At 43.0% G+C, this 20321-nt stretch overlaps 1 protein-coding gene across 1 annotated transcript in view; it reads right to left on the reverse strand.

The window, feature by feature from the left end:
• The window catches only part of LOC123992800 (carboxypeptidase D-like), a 31195-nt gene extending 16009 nt beyond the window's left edge, over nt 1-15186 (reverse strand). Inside the window, exons 1-5 of the mRNA XM_046294323.1 lie at nt 14397-15186; nt 12489-12736; nt 1226-1368; nt 782-951; nt 108-434 (exon numbers count right to left, since the gene is read on the reverse strand). Coding sequence (XP_046150279.1) covers nt 108-434; nt 782-951; nt 1226-1368; nt 12489-12736; nt 14397-15139 — 1631 coding nt within the window. The 5' untranslated portion in view covers nt 15140-15186. The remainder of the gene's footprint in view (nt 1-107; nt 435-781; nt 952-1225; nt 1369-12488; nt 12737-14396) is intronic.
• Nucleotides 15187-20321: the final 5135 nt, after the last annotated feature.

Here is a 20321-nt window from a genome sequence, read left to right on the forward strand (position 1 = left end):
CCAACGCTCTAACCACTAGGCTACCTGCCGCCCCAGGTAGTCTATACTTGCTAGCATAACATTTTAAATGCTTCACTGCAAAGGCTATAAAGCAAACATAACAGTACCTGCGTAGGAACAGCTCCATATCATTGTAATGGTGATGGCGGAAGTCCTGTGGCTGGATGGGCTGGTGCTCAGGCTGGGCTGGGGGCCGAGCCTCCTGGGGAGTGGAGCTCTCGTTGGCCCCAGAGGTCCCCATCTCAGAGGTGGTGCTGGAGGTCTCGATGCTGGTGGAGTCAGGGTCAGAGGTTGTGGTAGGGCCGGTGGTGGTGGGGGTAAAGGGTACGGTTATGCCACCTGTGGGTTCATTTCCCAGGGGTGCCAGGGTGAAATTGAGCTCGGTGGCCTTGCCCTCCACCACTTGAACCCCAACTACTGTCATGGACATGTACCTATGAAGACAGACATTGAATGTTTATTTTGTTGCAGTTAAAATAAAAACATTTAGTAATGCAAAAAACAAAGTAAAACCCCTGTGCACAGCAGTGTATCTACATCCAGGTGATTTGAAATGTATTTCACCAGGAAGTGTCAGGTAACATGGTTAAGTACCAGTAACAAGCTCTAAGACATACATTTACTTCCTGTAAGAAAACACCATACCCAAATCAGTTCTAAGGAAAACAGACAGGAACTAAAGTCAGGAGTAGAGTATGCTTATTTTGTTAAAGACTACAGTAACTTGTGCCTGCAAAGTTACTGTAGAAACTATAGAGCTCATTCCTCCAGCTGTACTTACCCCGTAGCTAAAGCTGAGACATTGTATGTCCCAGGGAGCAGCAGACGGTAGTAGTCACCAAACTGGGCCGTGGTCAGGTTATGGTTGATGCCTGCCACCATGATCCTGACATCAGGCAGAGCTGTCCCATTGGTAGCTTCCTTCACATAGCCTCTTACTCCAATGTGAACCTGGGAGAAAACAGGATAACGTTAGAAGAGATCTCAAACACTTTCTATTGCCTCAGTAGCTGGGAACAAAAGAAGCTCAAATAACTAAGTGCTGCCCAGAACTAAGTAACTACTGCAAACGGATGTCAAGACAGAAAAATCTCTTCAATTAAAATAAATAGAGTACAGTAGTAAGAACCAGAGAGTAATACTACGGATATTCATATGTGCAATGAAATGATGTGTATGATAGTTTGAAAGTTGGAGTGTGACACTGTGTCTTGTGAAAGCCTACCTGCTCCAGGTAGGCAATGAGTGACTCCCTGTTGTAGTCCCACTCTTTCTTTAACTCGGAGGCCGGGGGAAATTTACAGCAGCTCAGTTCCATGGTGATCTCCAGGCAGTTCCCATTCAGGTAGTTATAGTCCTGCATGCCTCCTGAACAGGGATTACAAATTGGAGTTTATTTCAATAATTTTTCCTGCAAACATTTTAAATGTCTCTGCTTCAAAACTACTCATGAAGACATCAATATCATGTTTGGAAGCACAAACTAATGAAAGTGTTTTCGCTTGGTCATTATGGGGTATGAGGTAACATCTGAATACTTTCTGAAGGCACCAAGCTATTTCTGTCTTATTTTTAACAGATTTGCTAAAATTCCTGGAATCCTGTTTTCACTTTGTCATTATGGGTTATTGTGTGTAGATTGATGAGGAACATTTATTCAGAGTCTGAATACTTTCCGAATGCACTGTATATATCATTTTATAAAAAATAAAATAAAATGTCCAAAAGCTGACTATTATTGGCTAACGGAACCCCATAAAAGTAGGAAACTCTTCCCTTTCCTTCCCCCTTCCTCACGCACAAACAAAACAAGGCCAAGTCACTTTGCCGCCTCTAAGCAGACACAATCCAGCTTGCAAATTCATGCTAGTGCGCATAACCACACGCACGCGTGCAAACACCCACGAGACAAACAACAGGGCCAGCTCTTTCATCTGAAAAGAGCCTACCAGCCTCAGGTTAGAAATGCTGTTGTGTGCATATGATTGACAGCATGTGTGGGAAAGACAACACAGCAGATCCAGAATTGTCATAATCAAAACGACACACACAACAGAGACGGCTAGGGTGGCTGGTAGTGATTTAGCCAACTACAGGACGTGGCTCTAGTACAGGAATCTTCAAAAGGTATTTGACACAGACATGAAGAGGGGGAGAAACAGAAGCGAAAGGAAGCGGGTATCCATCCATCATCAGTGAGTGACTAACTTAACAGGCACCAGTAGAAAAGCAATCTGCAGTAAGGCTGTTGAATGCGTGCTAGGCCAGTTCACACAGAGACGAAAGGTATCAGAAAGCACAGAGTAAGCCCTTACTAACACAGTACTGAGTAAGCTTAGGACAAGCCAGAATACAAGACAAAGGTGTGCATGCAGGTGTTGTACATTGTCTCAAATTGCTGCATCACTGTGACTGCCTGGCCTGCAGATTGATTCTGGGTTCTATAGTTTTGGTTGACTGGTAAAGAGTTTAGATAAAAAACCACAAGACAGTTGGTGGGTTATTTTAAATCTATTTGATGCCAGGCTTTATGGCAGCAGCATAACATATACAGTGGGACAGAAAAGTATTTAGTCAGCCACCAATTGTGCAAGTTCTTCCAATTAAAAAGATGAGAGGCCTGTAATTTTCATCATAGGTACACTTCAACTATGACAGACAAAATGGAGAAAAAAATCCCACTGTAGGATTTTTAATGAATTAATTTGCAAATGATGGTGGAAAATAAGTATTTGGTCACCTACAAACAAGCAAGATTTCTGGCTCTCACAGACCTGTAACTTCTTCTTTAAGAGGCCCCTCTGTCCTCCACTCATTACCTGTATTAATGGCACCTGTTTGAACTTGTTATCAGTATAAAAGACACCTGTCCACAACCTCAAACAGTCACACTCCAAACTCCACTATGGCCAAGACCAAAGAGCTGTCAAAGGACACCAGAAACAAAATTGTAGACCTGCACCAGGCTGGGAAGACCGAATCTGCAATAGGTAAGCAGCTTGGTTTGAAGAAATCAACTGTGGGAGCAATTATTAGGAAATGGAAGACATACAAGACCACTGATAATCTCCCTCGATCTGGGGCTCCACGCAAGATCTCACCCCGTGGGGTCAAAATGATCACAAGAACGGTGAGCAAAAATCCCAGAACCACACAGGGGGACGTAGTGAATGACCTGCAGAGTGCTGGGACCAAAGTAACAAAGCCTACCATCAGTAACACACTACGCCGCCAGGGACTCAAATCCTTCAGTGCCAGACGTGTCCCCCTGCTTAAGCCAGTACCTGTCCAGGCCCGTCTGAAGTTTGCTAGAGAGCATTTGGATGATCCAGAAGAAGATTGGGAGAATGTCATATGGTCAGATGAAACCAAAATTGAACTTTTTGGTAAAAACTCAACTCGTCCTGTTTGGAGGACAAAGAATGCTGAGTTGCATCCAAAGAACACCATACCTACTGTATCATGCTTTGGGGCTGTTTTTTTTACAAAGGGACCAGGACGACTGATCCGTGTAAAGGAAAGAATGAATGGGGCCATGTATCGTGAGATTTTGAGTGAAAACCTCCTTCCATCAGCAAGGGCATTGAAGATGAAAGGTGGCTGGGTCTTTCAGCATGACAATGATCCCAAACACACCACCCAGGCAACGAAGGAGTGGCTTCGTAAGAAGCATTTCAAGGTCCTGGAGTGGCCTAGCCAGTCTCGAGATCTCAACCCCATAGAAAATCTTTGGAGGGAGTTGAAAGTCCATGTTGCCCAGCAACAGCTCCAAACCATCACTGTTCTAGAGGGGATCTGCATGGAGGAATGGAGCAAAATTACCAGCAACAGTGTGTGAAAACCTTGTGAAGACTTAAAGAAAACATTTGACCTCTGTCATTGCCAACAAAGGGTATATAACAAAGTATTGAGATAAACTTTTGTTATTGACCAAGTACTTATTTTCCACCATAATTTGCAAATAAATTAATTTAAAAAATCCTACAATGTGATTTTCTAAGCCCCAGTCTAGTTGTGCTCAGCTGACAGCTGTAGTGAAACAGATCAACAGGGCAGTGCCCTACGCGAGCCTGTTTTACAGGATACTTTAAGGATGTTAGTTCAGGATGGTTCTCAGGGGCTTAGTCCCATATGGTGACACCAGCAGGGTGCAACAGGCCTAGGCTGTCTCTGACAGTGCCTCTATGGACACTGGCTAATAACCTTAGCATGAAAAAGACTGTACAGTGTGCATTGTAACAATGCTCCAAATAAGAGTAATCTCAGTGACTTTTTCGTGTTTAATGATTTGCCCGGCAGCACCTGTGATGTGTGTATAATATGACATGTCATATTAGACCATATCAGAGAGCAAACATCCTCCAGAGATAGAGGTCATGACAGGACCTCTAGCCTATCAGTCCCACCCTCCACATCCTCCCTCCAGGCAGGATACACCAATGACTGTATATACACACAGTATGACTGGACAAAGCTATTCGTCATGTGACACCATTCATTCCTATGTGCAGACTTAATAGCGCATTCAAGCCAAATGAAGTTGGTTAAGATGACGTCACATGTTGACATAACACGCGCCATCTGAGCTACTCCAGGAAATGAAGTTGCAGGCTGACCCCTCTCATTGAATAACTTGAGTTGTAGGCCGACCCGTGTACTGTATGCTTCCATTAGTAACTAAATTATCCTTATTATTTCTACTGTGTGCTATTTAAAATAAATCGGTTAAAGTACATACATCTGGTGTAGTAGAAGCTATTATTGATGCCATGATTGTCTTCTCATTTTTTTTCAATTTACACAAAAATAACCACGAAGATTGCCATTTTTTCCATTCACTATAATGGGGGATCCTGTTTTCTGCTAACAATACCTGCAGTACCCTGGTCAGCCTGGAACTTCTGTGGCTTCAATGAGAGGGGGCAGTCATTCTCCCCTGGGATAGGCTATACACCATGAGTGACACACCCCCATCCAGTGTTTTCCCTAACTACATGGAGTAGCCAGCCAAATAGAATAAGTAGCCAGCCAGAGAGTTTTGACTGGCTACTTTGCAGAACGAGCTCTATTTTGGTGTCCTCTGGTACATTCTAATGCCTTGATTACATCTGAAATAGACCAAATTATTTAATACTTTAACGACTTCACCTCCCAGATTAGTCAAATTAGTTGGAGTAGAAATACATGACTTCACAATAAAAATTAAAATGTATGAATTCAGTGTGTTAGTTGTTTTGGATATGGCCTAGCCCTATAAGATCAGGACCATTTAGTTGTTTTGGATATGGCCTAGCCCTATAAGATCAGGACCATTTAGTTGTTTTGGATATGGCCTAGCCCTATATGATCAGGACCATTTAGTTGTTTTGGATATGGCCTAGCCCTATAAGATCAGGACCATTTAGTTGTTTTGGATATGGCCTAGCCCTATAAGATCAGGACCATTTAGTTGTTTTGGATATGGCCTAGCCCTATATGATCAGGACCATTTAGTTGTTTTGGATATGGAGCCCTATAAGATCAGGACCATTTAGTTGTTTTGGATATAGCCCTATATGATCAGGACCATTTAGTTGTTTTGGATATGGCCTAGCCCTATATGATCAGGACCATTTAGTTGTTTTGGATATGGCCTAGCCCTATATGATCAGGACCATTTAGTTGTTTTGGATATGGCCTAGCCCTATATGATCAGGACCATTTAGTTGTTTTGGATATGGCCTAGCCCTATATGATCAGGACCATTTAGTTGTTTTGGATATGGCCTAGCCCTATATGATCAGGACCATTTAGTTGTTTTGGAGTTGTTTTATGGCCTAGCCCTATATGATCAGGACCATTTAGTTGTTTTGGATATGGCCTAGCCCTATATGATCAGGACCATTTAGTTGTTTTGGATATGGCCTAGCCCTATATGATCAGGACCATTTAGTTGTTTTGGATATGGCCTAGCCCTATAAGATCAGGACCATTTAGTTGTTTTGGATATGGCCTAGCCCTATATGATCAGGACCAATATCAGGATATTTTTTTAAGTAAGATCATCTTTAACATTAAACTTGTCTTCTCTTGAGAATAAAGTAATATTTACAGTTTGAGAAACAATATAGAAATGCAGCAAAAGGATTTTAAAAATGCAAACATTCATTGGGATGACCCCCAAACCCCCCGCCAGATTGTATAAAAGTGGGGGTGCACAAAGGTATGATCAAAGAATGAAGGTATGACCGAAGAATGAAGGTATGACCGAAGAATGAAGGTATGACCGAAGAATGAAGGTAAGATTGAAGAATGAAGGTATGACTGAAGAATGAAGGTATGACCGAAGAATGAAGGTAAGATTGAAGAATGAAGGTATGACCGAAGAATGAAGGTATGACCGAAGAATGAAGGTAAGATTGAAGAATGAAGCACGTGTTAAGCAACAGTTGACTACTCCATTTGACACGTTGATTAAATCAGTAGGCCTATATCAATATCTTTAATAATACTAGGTATCATTAGATTTTATAACCTTTAATCTCTATCATATTTTGGACAAAAATGAGGCTCTCTCACCACTCCTCACTGCAGGAATAGTACCGTAATTTCCGGACTATAAGCCGCTACTTTATTCCCACACTTTGAACCTCGTGGTTTATACAATGACGCGGCTAATTTATGGATTTTTCCTGCTTTCACAAGATTCATGCCGCCAAAAAAAGACTGAGCACAGTCATATAATGTGACGTAAATCGAGCGCGCTCAAACTTCCCATCATTCTGATTACGGTAGTAATTTTGTCACCCTCATCATGGCAAAGACACAGAGAAATGCATATGATGCAGCTTTCAAGTTGAAGGCGATAAATCTGGCTTTTGGAAAAGGAAATAGAGCTGCTGCATGGGAGCTTGGCCTTAATGAGTCGATGATAAGACGTTGGAAACAGCAGCGTGAGGAACTGACTCAGTGCAGAAAGACAACAAACCTTTCAGAGGGAAGAAAAGCAGATGGCCCAAAGTATTTTCAGCCACTCGACATCAGTGTAAATCATGCATTTAAGGTGGCGCTCCTTGTTCAGTGGGAGGCTCGGATGACAAGTGGGGAGAAATCCTTCACTAAAACGGGCTGCATGCGAAGAGCAACTTATGGTCAAGTCTGCCAGTGGGTCCTGACAGCGTGGAGCATTGTCAAAAAATCCACTATCATCAACGGGTTTCGAAAGGCTGGACTCCTGCGTGTTGAAGGGGCAGCATGAGCTCAGCGGGGTATTTGCCTCCGGATGAAAGTGACAAGAGCGACAATGAAAACAATCCAACATCGGATGAAGCAATTCTGAGGCTATTCAACTCCAACACCGAAGGAGATGACTTCAGTGGTTTCAGTGCACAGGAGGAAGATAGTGACCAATGACTTTCTTGGTAGGCTACGGTTTTAATTTTTGTTACAAGCCGTGTTTCGTTAAAGCCTATTTATTTTTGTTACAAGCCCTGTTTCGTTTAAAGGCTGTGTAAAGTTCATTTGTTTCAATGTACCGGTAGGCATCTGCGGCTTATAGACATGTGCGGCTTATTTATGTACAAAATAAAAATATATATAATTCAGTGGGTGCGGTTTATATTCAGGTGCGCTTAATAGTCCAGCAATTACGGTAGGTATTCAACCTCTTGATTTAATATGTTCATACTTTATCTGTAGATAAAATCGCTCGTACCAGATCGGACCCCTTTTGCCTCAGGAACTGCCTAAATTCTTCAGGGCATGGAAACATTGCCCAATTGGTATCAAGGGACCTAAGCATGTCAGGAAAAAAACATTCCCTACGCCATTACACCACCAGCCTGTACAGTTGACAGCAGGCAGGATGAGGCCATGGGCTCATGCTGCTCACATCAAATCCTGACTCTGCCATCAGCGTGACGCAACAGGAACCGGGATTGGTCAGACCATGCAATGTTTTTCCACGCCTCAAATGTCCAGTGTGGGAGATCACATGCCCACTGGGGCTGCTTCTTATTGTTTTTAGCTGATAGCAGGTGACCACGTCTGGTTCCACTCCTGCAATAGCTCATCTGTGACAAGGACCGACAAGTTGTGCGTTCCGAGATGCCATTATGCACACCACTGTTGTACGGAGTCGTTAATTGCTTGTTTGTGGCCCACCTGTGAGCTGGCACGATTCTTGCAATTTTCCTTCGACCTCTCATCAACAAGCTGTTTGTTGCCCACAGGACTGCCACTGACTGGATGTTTTTTGTTTGTCGCACCATCCTTGGTAAACCCTAGACACTGCTGTTGTGCATGAAAAGCCCAGGAGGCTGGACGTTTCTGAGATACTGGAACAGGACCGCCTGGCAGCAATGAGCATACCATGCTCAAAGTTGCTTAGGTCACTCGTTTTGCCCATTCCAACGTTCATTCGAACAGTAACTGAATACCGGTCTGCCTGTTTTGGCAGAGCTCATTCAAATAATAGCCAATGTGTAGAATACCCAAATATGCAATCTTCCAGTAAATACATTTTAGTAAAATATTCTGTGTACAATTGTTTTTATTTTTAAATAGTCCTTATGAGAGTTGTATGGTTTGTTGAACTTTGAAACTAATGTTTTTTTGTTTGGCATACATTTTAACTGAAACATCTTAGTCTCAGCATAATTCCGTTACCGTGGAATTGCCCTACATTAACCTCACAGCCTAAGACAAGTAGATCACTGACTGACTGATAATCATAAGAGGACATTACTTCGACAAGACAAGTGGGAGTCTCATGGCAATAGACTTTTAAACAGAGAAATTCCCCAGAACTAGCCTTGTAATCACTACAATCACCATGTCTGTTGTTCTCTGTCTGTTTGCAGTGATGCCTGTTTGTAGCACTAGGCCTACCAACCCTGCAATACTGTTTGTATAGGCTTTCCACTCAAACCACAGTGACCGATTGCCCTGCTCAACAAATATAACTGGCCTATAGTAGGTAGGGATGTGCATCTCACCATTTCAAGATGATTCATATGCATCATGGCTCCCATACGATACGTTTTAGTTTGAAATGATTCGATGCGATTCAACAAACAAATCAATGCGATTCTGTGCACTAACATTTAGTGAATAAAGATTAATTTTCCATACTAAATTTAAATCTGCTGCTGATAGAACTCATGGAGCTGGGCCTCTCTGAGCTGGATCTGTCTGCGCTGCTGTCTGGTCTGTCTGATGCAGGGGCGCAACTTTGGTTTTAGAAGTAGGGAGGACATAACTTTTGTTTTTTATCCAGTCAGATAACTCCAAACAGCCTACCCGACACTCTGAGGTGTCCTCGTGGTCCTAAAGCACACCGTTGCCTCGTTTTGTATCACATTCCAATGATAAAACTGGGGGGGGGGGGGGATGCAATTTCAGAATGTGGGGGGTGTCCTCCCCATCCCCAGTGAAAGTTGCGCCCCTGGTCTGATGTGTCTATGGTGTTTGTAGTCACCTGAGCCATAAGGGATCCTAGTGGGCATCTACCACCCCGCTATTAGATTAGAGGGAGGCAATGTATGTTTGTTTTTTAACCCCAGTTTTGATCACCCATTTCTAATTTTTCCAGATTAAAATGGTTTGAGCTTGTGATGTATCAATATTTATCTTTACACAATTAGCCATGACATAACCAATGAATATATAGCACAACTTTGGATTTCACCCAGTCTCAAACTGAAATGGTTTTGACCGTTTGGAAGTTATGGAGTAAGCTCCTCCCTTTTTTGAACATGCAGTGCTGCATCGCTCACAAAAGTGATGGCCATCATCATTTTGAAATGATCATCTTTACCCTGGATATCTAAAAATTACCATATAAAGCAAAACTACTAGAACTATAGCTGATGGTGAACCTGATCAAAATCAAATCTAATGTAAGCCATGTTCAGCAGCTAGGCTATAGCCATATGAGTTGTCTCTGGTGGCTTACTTCTATTCCGGTAACAGCGCATTTGATAACTTATCAAATCAACAATAAAGCCTAATATTGCGCATTGGGGTTGTTCGGAATGCAACATGGCTTGTAGATCAACACAGTTGTCATAAAAGATTAAGTATTTTTAGAAGGTAGAAAGAAAGTCATATGCGCAAAATTCTTAACAAGTGACATCAATTAGGGATCATAGCTTTCACCTGGTCAGTCTAGGTCATGGAAAGAGCAGGTGTTGTTACTGTTTTGTACACTCAGTGTACATCCAGTTGATTCAAGGCTTTTTCTCTAGGAGTAGCCTATATCCCTGTGTAAACTATGGGTATGTCAAATACAGTAGACAATAGCAGAGCATGTGTCAAACTCATTCCACGGAAGGCCAAGTGTCTGCAGGTTTTGCTCCTCCCTTATACTTGATTGATGAATTAAGGTCACTGATTATTATAGGAACTCCCCTCGCTAGCAAACACTAGGCCAAGGTTTCCCAAAATTGGGCCCCAAAGGGGTGCACGTTCTGGTTTTTGCCCTTGTACTACACAGCTTACTCAAATAATCAACTAATTTTCAAGCTTTGATCATCTGAATGAGCTGAATAGTGTTAGGGCAAAAACCAAAACGTGCACCCCTTGGGGTCCCAAGGCCCGAGTTTGGGAAACACTGCACTAGGCCCTTCATGGAATGAATTTGACACCTCTGGCATGGAGGGAAAAGATAAACTGGCTACAAAATAGGTCTAAAAAAAAACATTTGTCAAAAGAATATCAGTCACTATTGCAATTATCCAAGTCGACTCAAACTTCCCTCCCTCCCCATCATTCGCTCTCTCAACAGTCACTTCTTGGGAGGTCATAATGACAATGATCTAGATTCTAAACTCACATTTGTAATGTTCTAATAAGATCCTACAATATCATTGGGTACATTTCACTCCTGTCATTTCCTCATTGAGCATTGTGTAAGTCTATTCTCAAATTCTATCAGAGAATTGAGGCATATTTCAATTCTACTTATTACTTGTTAAGACACCTAAACTTTACACTTCCTAAGTTCACCTTTAAATGACACCTCTGCTGTTCCTTTAGAAGACAGATTTCATCTGATGCACAGACCTCCTGAGGTCTCCATTAACCACAGAGGCGGTCAATTTAGATTCAGGTGAGTAATGATGAAACCTGAATTAGTCTTCTGCCGAGTCATAATTTACAACTGAAGCAGAGGCAGTCTATTAGAGCAGATTCTGGGATTATTGAGGAATGGCTAAGAATATACAACCCCTACACAGAAATACACACAGGGTGATGACACCACATGTCTTTACAGGAAAAGCCTTGACGGTCACCTGAAACCTTCAGACTCAGATTAGAGTATCATCTCATCGCCCCTCGTCTGGCTCTCTTTCCAAACCCCTGACCTGACAGCAGCCACACAGCACAACAGAGACTGGGGGTCCGGTTACTGCCTGGTGAACACAGACACTGGTATTCCTGAACATAAAGGAGGGTAGTGGGGGGACAGCAAGCTGCATGGACAGGTGGTGTCACACACACACACACCTCGTAAAAGACGGATAGGATAACCTGAGACCAGTCAGGCTTTCTGTGAAGAGAGAACAGAGAGCAGGTCTGTCCTGCAGGGGTGAATAATACAATACTAGCTAGCTGGGTCTGTTGTCCTCTGCCACAGCTGCTCTGCAAGATAGTGAAGTCAGGGCAATGGAATACCTGTATGTTCAAAGTCGTACTCTGTTTCAATAGCCTAATTAGTGGGGTTTTAAATCAAGACTAGACAGACAATTACAGCTGTGGGGCTGGTGGTTTGGTTCTTAAATAGATCCAAAATGAGTCGAGGGAAATATATTCAGTGAAAATTGGGCCATGGAAAATGTACAGTAGCAAAGACAGAGGAAACCACCACACTAATTAATTAACCCCTTTTCATGGCAACCCGTAGCCTAGACATCACACATTGGGCTTTGTCCCAATGACAAAAAGTAAGCCTGTACCATGGCAGTGAAAGCCCACACTTTACATGTTATCATATATTCTTTATTCCCTTACTATAGGCCTACATGTCATTGAATATTCATTTCAAGGTGTCTCCATGAACACTGAGCTGAGTAAAATCTGATATCCAGCTGATTATGAATGCCTGAGAGGTAAATATACCACATGATGTCATCAGTCTCTGAGAAGAGAACATTTTAAAATAGATCCCCAATTGACTTAATCGTCATGGCAACGCAGGACTCCGCTCTCCGTTTCAACAATAAGGTGTGATTGTTCTGAGAGAGGTGAGGTGGGATAATGAGGTAAAAAAATATATTTTTTAAAGCAGGTGAAGATATTTTGTCAAAAAATGTAAAATGAAACAAATTATGAAGGAGAAAAAAAAGACATTAGAAATCACAAAAGGAAGATACTGGAGCTGGTCTAGGCTACTTTGTGTGTGAAAGATAAACTATTTTTCAACAAACTAATAAGGAAAAAGAACATGACCTTTGCTCCCCAAAGAGCATAAATCAGTGGTCTGATAGCTGAGGAGGAAAAAGTCTTACCGGGTACATCGTACCACTTTGCCCCGTTGACGATGCCATCCTCGAAAGTCTCGTCAGGGGTATCTGGGCACTTGGGCTCCCCGGTCCTCATGACTGGGTGGTTCTTGGCGTAGGTCAGTGCCAGGTGTTTAAACAGGTTGTCGTCCACAGAGCGGCTGTAGTAACCCTGCATTGCATGGGAGGCCGAGTCATCAAACGGGTAGCTGGCCACCACAGTGCCACCATGCAGGTTCCCTGACAGGACAAACCTGGAGGGACATAACAACAACACAATGTTATCAGGAGGCAGGGGATATATAGTAAGCCTAGTATCTACTGTCTGCAGCAGGGGGAACCTTTAACTATCCGAGGCTGAGCTGAAGTACACACACAAGCACGTCCACATTCACATCGACGGGGCTATAGTGGAGCAGGTTGATAGCTTCAAGTTCCTTGGTGTCCACATCGCTAAGGTCCAAACACACCATGACAGTCGTGAAGAGGGCACGACAACGCCCATTCCCCCTCAGGAGGCTGAAAAGATTTGGCATGGGTCCTCAAATCCTCAAAAAGTTCTACAGCTGCACCATCAAGAGCATCCTGACGGGTTGCGTCACCACTTGGTGTGGAAACTGCTCGGCATCCGACCGCTAGGCGCTGCAGAGGGTGGTGTATACGGCCCAGTACATCAATGGGACCAAGCTCCCTACCATCTAGGACCTCTATAACAGGCGGTGTCAGAGGCAGGCCCTAAAAATTGTCAAAGACTCCAGCCACCCCAGTCATAGACTTCTCTCTGCTACCGCACGGCAAGCGGTACCGGAGTGCTAAGTCTGGAACCAAAAGGCTCCTAAAACAGCTTCTACCCCCAAGCCATAAGACTGCTGAACAGTTAATCAAATGGCCACACAGACTAATTGCATTGACCCCTTATTATATTTTTTTGCACAGGCTCGATGTACACTCCTCACTGGACTCTAACCCCACATTCACACTGACACTCCAACACACACATTAGAATTCCTCCACACACGTTGCTGCTACGCTCTGTTTATTATCTATGCATAGTCACTTTTCCCCTACCTACATGTACATATTACCTCAACTACCCCATACCCCCTGCACATTGACTCAGTACCAGTACCCCTTATATATAACCTCACTATTGTGTTACTATTTTTTCTTTATTTAACTTATGGGGCGACAAGCCCTATGTGCTTTAATAAAATCAGGTATAACATGACATCATTAGATGTTTTTCAACAGCTGTTTGTTTAGTGACAGCTGGAAGAGGAGGTATAGATTGTTTTGACAGGTCCTTAAACAAAGGTGGCCGAACTAAAGTTGTATGGCAGGTTACTTATATTGGCCTATTGGAGTCTGATGTTGATCAAGGGCATTCACAACTGTTAGCTGGCAACAGTGGGCCCCTAGGTGAATGGATAGATCCTTCAGGGGTCCTTCTGACTTGCCTAGTTAAATAACAAATCAAATAAATAAAAGGGGAGGGAGGGTGTATTTAGGGTCCATGAGGAGGTGCTTCAAAACAATAGGAACAATGGTGGATGCAGGCTGCCAGTGAAGTCCTTGGTTTTAGCAGTTATCATTTGATTTGCAGTAAGGGATGTATGTGTAGCCCAGGGTCCTGGAGTGCCGCAGCCACTTCATATTTAACTGACCTGGAGGATCAGGTGTGTGATGTGTTGAATTTAGGCAATTTGTGAAGTGATCAATTATCTCAGTTGGTCAGGTGTCAGAACAAAATTCTGTAGTACCTGGGCCACTCCAGGAAACGGTTTGCCTACCCCTGGTGTAGCCCATAAAGTTGAGCCCCATCTCACCATTTGAATTTGATTATAAACAATATAAACTAAACAAAACATGGTGTATGTAGGGCTATGTAAATAGAAAAGAGAAAGAAATACTTACTTTTTCTCCAGAATCCATTTAATGACAGCTGTAACTTCGGGAATATCCTCTTGCGGGACGTTGATTTTGTCAAACTGGTCAGGAAAACTTCGGTTGAGGTCCACGTTCCTGGCGTTGGAACGACCCCCTGCGTCGCCACTGCAGTCACCCTCTATCGACCTTTCGAACCCGTCTGGGTTCATACTGGGCATAATGTAAATATCCGTGCTCGTCACCAACTCCGTGATACGCGGGTCTTCTCCATACCTCGTCAATAGGTAGTCCACAAGGTAAACCAATACTTGCCTCGAGATAGTTTCGTCCCCGTGCATGTTCCCCACGTATTTACATTTGGGTTTTCCCGGTACGTCAGCGTTGGGGTCCTTTGTGATTCGCATAACCCACAACTCCCTGCCCTGCACGGACTGGCCTATACTGGACAGGTTGGCGATGTGAGAGTATTTCAAGGCCATGAACTTCAGTAGCCGGGTCATTTGTACATAATTGTAGTATTTTGTATGGTCTTCTACCTCGTTCGCTGCCGTGTTGCTTCTGACAAGCCTCGCCTCGCCGACGCTCAGAGCCGTGATGGGGACAACAACAAAAAGGAGGAAGACGAAAAGTGAGACACACAGTTTCGGCGCTGTATGTCGATGCTCCCGCAAATATGTTGCCATGTTTCCGACTCTCTTACCTCTTGAACATCCACTCTTGTGAAATGAAAAGGTGAACATTGCTAGCGAGCTAACCCAGACTGGATGCATCCAACATCCCGTTAAGCTTTCAAAGGGGCGGTGCTTCGGTTTGACGTCACTCTCCTTGAGGAGGAGCCTCTTTTTAAGGTGGTTTGCAGAATATAGCATCATTTGAGTACAGTACTATAGTGTATTTTAGTTCTATACGTTGATATCTGTCAATATTAGTCGGTATTGTAATATACCAAATAAAATACAAATTTAAGTGCAATGCCTTGTATAAATATTTATTCAACTTGTTAGGTTGTAAATTCCCATTGTTGTCTCAATATTTCCATAGTCTCAATTTCCCAACATGTTCCTCATGCAGTATTGGCTATTAGCTACCCAATTGCATTGGATAAACCTGAGCGATAGCAAGCATTTAGGCACGATTTGTCCTATAATAGTCAATATTTCAGATGGAAAATGGTACTGAATTGAGACAGACTGGCGTTTTTAGTGTTGCCTGAGAGAGGCAGTGTTGGATAAACAGTTCACGATGTCTCAATAAAGCTGGGTTAAATTTAAACATTTTACTTTACACAAAGTATTTCACTCATGATTGAAGCTTTGTATTTTCTTTTGCATTATTGCTCAAATAGTTTAGATTTCTGGGGTTTATATTTGTCTGCTATAGGGTGTAATATAGTTTGCTTTTGGTATCAAGGTACACTTAGTAGACACTTAATATTTATGTTTCCTATATTTATTATATCCAAGGGTTGAAAGTGTTTGTTCAAGGAGAAGGGACTACTGAGAACTGCTGAGAAAATATACTAGTAGAGAGAAAAAATGGTTAATACAAGTATAGACAATTGATCCCAGAGCAGGTTAATAGCAAACTTTTGTATCGCTGTTTATTTTTGTTGCTCATTCTTTCTTTATTGATTACTGTGGCTGTGAATTCCCCGTGACAACACTGAAGAACAGCATCAAAGCCTGGGTTGTACCACCACACCGAACAAGACCCTTCACCCCGCTTGCTGTGGGGCGTATCCGCCACTTTCATTTTCTTTCTTATTCTCTCGTTTTTCTTCTTTCTGCAATGGAACAAAACAGAAGTGCTGTAAACATCTTTGTTGCTGTGGAGCACCAGAAGCTTGGAATGATAGAGTGGAGGAGGGATAAGAGGAGGAGGGGTGAAAGAAGGAGGAGGCTGTGGAAGAGGGAGAATGCTGTGGAAACGTTCACTGCTGGACTACTCCCTGTAGTGTTTGTACTCTCCAACATGACAGTCGTACTCCATGATGTACTGGTAGCCGCGTTACCTGGGGAACTGCTAGCACACCCAGCGAAAGGGGGAAAGGGAGAAAATATACAGAAAAAAGCCTCAGCCCTTAGTCTAGGCCCTTGCAGATCAGAAAGAGTTGGCCTCTACAGTACATGTTAATCCTCTGTAAAATATCCAGGGACACCATATAATAGCACATTATTCTCATTTTTCACCATAGTGTCTCTTTAACACATTCGGCAAAGAGAGGTCAGTAAGGTCACAGGACACTCATTGACAGTGCTTTTGAAAGTATTCAGACCCCTTGACCTTTTCCACATTTTGTTACATTACAGCCTTTTTCTAAAATTGATTAAATAAAAAGGATGCAAAAAAAGGATGCAAGGCAAATGAACAAAACTATGGAACATGAAAACAAACCAATACTGCCTGATGACTGAGGCTACTGAGGGCTAAATAAAGGGAAGGTAATCAAGGTGAGGATTAAGTCCAGGTGTGCTTAATGATGTGGAGCAGGTTTGCGTAATGATGGAGAGCAGGTGTGCGTAATAATGGTTGCCAGGGCCAGTGGTTAGTAGACTGGCGACGTTGAGCGCTGGAGAGAGGGAGTTGGCGTGACACTATTAATGAATATTGGAATGTAGCCCATAGAGTAGAGTGCCTGTCTGGCCTAGCCTGACAGTACAGGAAGTGGGCTTCAGGTAGTTATAGTCCTGCATGTCTCCTGAACAGAGATTAGAAGAAGATATGAAAATATCTTATTAAATATGAAAATAGAAGATATGAAAATATAGCCTATGTGTAATGTTCGTCGTCCTTGTCTGAGGAGGAGTAGGAGAGATCGGACCAATATGCAGCGTGGTACTTGTCCATGTTAATTTATTCAACAGAACACTAAACAAAATAACAACGGAGAATGAAACGAAACAGTTCTGAAAGGTGACTTACACTAAACAGAAAACATTCACCCACAAAACACAGGTGGGAAAAGGCTACCTAAGTATGATTCTCAATCAGAGACAATGAACGACACCTGCCTCTGATTTAGAACCATACCAGGCAAAACACATAAACACAACCTAGAAAAGCTAACATAGACTGCCCACCCCAACTCACGCCCTGACCATACTAACACAAAGACGAAATTAAGGAACTAAGGTCAGAACGTGACACTATGTCAAACATTTTTCCTGGAAACATTTCATTGTCCCTCTGCTTCAAAACCACTCATGAAGACATCAATATCATTTTTGGAAGCACCATCAAAATAAAGTGGGCAAGCATAGAAAATAAACTTGACTGTCACAAGCAAGTGTGTTGACTCAATCTCTTCTGTTAAGGTCATGAAAGCAACAGCGTGGACACAGCCTTAACGCTTTGAATCAGGAACTTCCTTAAATCTCCACATAACCCAGGATGTAGGCTACAAGATGTTGATCAATGCAAAGTTCCTCTGGTAGAACAGAGCAGGCTGTGGCCAGCACCAGCCTTTCCTCTAGTCGAGGGCTGCCTGGGGGAGGAATGTGTTTGCGGTGGCCTGGTGCGACTTACCGCTCAGGCAGCATTCCCAGATTGCCCTCAGCACAGAGCCAGAAAGCAGGCAGGCAGTAGGCCTCTGGAGGGTTGCCATGACTAGGTGGGCACTGGAACCCAATTAAAGTAGGAAACTAAACTATCTTCCTTACACAGAAAAACAAGGCCAAGTTACTGCCGCCTTTACACAGACACAATCCAGCGTGCAAATGCATGCTAGTGCGCATAATCACATGCACGTGCACACACACACACACAAATTCACAGGAGACAAACATCACAAACAACCCCTGTTCTTTTATCTGAATGTGTGAGGCCTACCAGCCTCAGGTTAGAAATGCTGCTGTGTGCATATTATGATATCAGAGAGCATGATGTGGGCAAGATACAACACAGCAGATTCAGCATTTACATAATTAAACAACACACACACCCCGGCAGCAGCAGAGACAGCTAATATGGCTGCTTGAGATTTGTCCAACTCCAGGACGTGGCTTTAATTCAGGAATCTTCAGAAGTTATTTGACACAGAGGCAGTGAGAGGGGATGAGGTGGGGGAGAAAAGGAAAAGAGGAAACAAGTGTCAGTCCACCCATCCATCCATCCTCAGTGAGTGACTAACTTACTAGGCACCAGTTTAAAAAAGAAATCTCCAGTAAGGCGGCTGTTTAATCCACATACATCAGGGTTGAATGTGTGCATGCTAGGCCAGTTCTCACTGAGAGACGAAAGGTATCAGAAAGCACAGAGTAAGCCCTTACTAACACAGCACTGATTAAGCTTAGGACAAGCCAGAATACAAGCCAGAGTGGTACATGCAGCTGTTGTACATCGTCTCAAATGGCTGCATCACTGTGACTGCCTGGCCTGCAGATTGATTCTGGGTTCTGTAGTTTTGGTTGACTGGTAAAGAGTTTAGATATAAAACCACAAGACAGTTGGTGGGTTATTTTAAATCTATTTGATTCTAAGCTATATGGCAGCAGCATAACATATATTTATACATGTTTTATAGAGTTTTCATAGTATTTTGCTTGAGTCATGGTTGTGGAAACATTACTAAACATGTAGCATGACTGTTAAATGGCAGGGTGTGTGTTAGCCCCTGTCTAGTTGTGCTCAGCTGACAGCTGTAGTGAAACAGATCAACAGCGCAGTGTCCTACGTGAGCCTGTTTTACAGAGTACTTTAAGGATGTTAGTTCAGGATGGTTCTCAGGGGCTTAGTCCCATATGGTGACACCAGCAGGGTGCAACAGGCCTAGGCTGTCTCTGACAGTGCCTCTATGGACATCTCACTGTGAGGAAACCATTGTGTCTATATCTATCACCTGACCCAAGCCCCGGGTAAAGCCCCCAGATTTCATAGATGAGATCTATACATAATATAAGAACGGATGGCGTTAAAAAGGCTCCGTGGGGTTAAATAAACACTAGATCTGTTACTTCCTGTTTACTTTACTTACAACCACAGGCTCTGAAGTGATAGAGTACAGAGCAAAAGAAGAACAGGAATTAATGTAACACTACTGTTATCAGCCCTTGTTGTAGTTTGTGGGTTTTCTGACATTCTGATTCCGAAATGTGTGAAAACCAGAACTAGGTTCAAATTGTAAGGCAATGTATTTGCTTTCAAATATACATTAGTGTATTGTATCAGCTGCGCTTGATTGAATTTCCATTGATACATTTTCCAACGCAATGTCACAAAAACCTTACAGCCCAAGACAAGCAGATCAAAATGGATTCATTCCAGAATCCAGACAAAAGCTACAAACACATAAAGCTGCTAGGTATATGAATACAGGGTACCTAATCCAGCTAGTAAGAAAACAACCTCATTTGAATAACATTTTGTGCAGAGCTGGAGCATCCAGGCCTTCTGTCACGGGTAACTTGGTGCATGAGGGAAGAATCAGGCGCAGAGAGCATATAGTTCCACAGGAAGACGTGCACATTTAATATCGCACAGAAAATAATGCCCAACAAAACAGGGCGCGGAAAATGTGGACCAACCCAACACAACAGGGTACCAGGTCCAGAGCACGAACATCAAAAAAACATGTAACATATGAGTAATCCAGCACGAAACAAGGGCGGATAAACGGACTATAAATAAGGAAGCCAATCAAGCACACAAATAGACAGGTGCAACTAATAAGACAAAACAAACAGACAACGAAAAAGGGATCGGTGGCGGCTAGTAGGCCGGGGACGATGACCACCGAGCACCGCCTGAACAGGCAGGGGAGCCAACTTCGGTGGGAGTCGTGACACCTTCAGTGTTGTAATTGTAAATGAAGCCACATACGGGTATGCTCTTTTATAGAGTTCACTACCACATCATAATGATTTGTGCTAATGGCTGTTAAAAGGCTAGCTGTGATGTCAGTGAGCTAGAAAATAACAGCCTTATCAGTTATAAAAACAAATATAACTGGAATAA

Source organism: Oncorhynchus gorbuscha, linkage group LG13 (assembly GCF_021184085.1).
Source record: "Oncorhynchus gorbuscha isolate QuinsamMale2020 ecotype Even-year linkage group LG13, OgorEven_v1.0, whole genome shotgun sequence".
NCBI classification, from domain to species: Eukaryota; Metazoa; Chordata; class Actinopteri; order Salmoniformes; family Salmonidae; genus Oncorhynchus; species Oncorhynchus gorbuscha.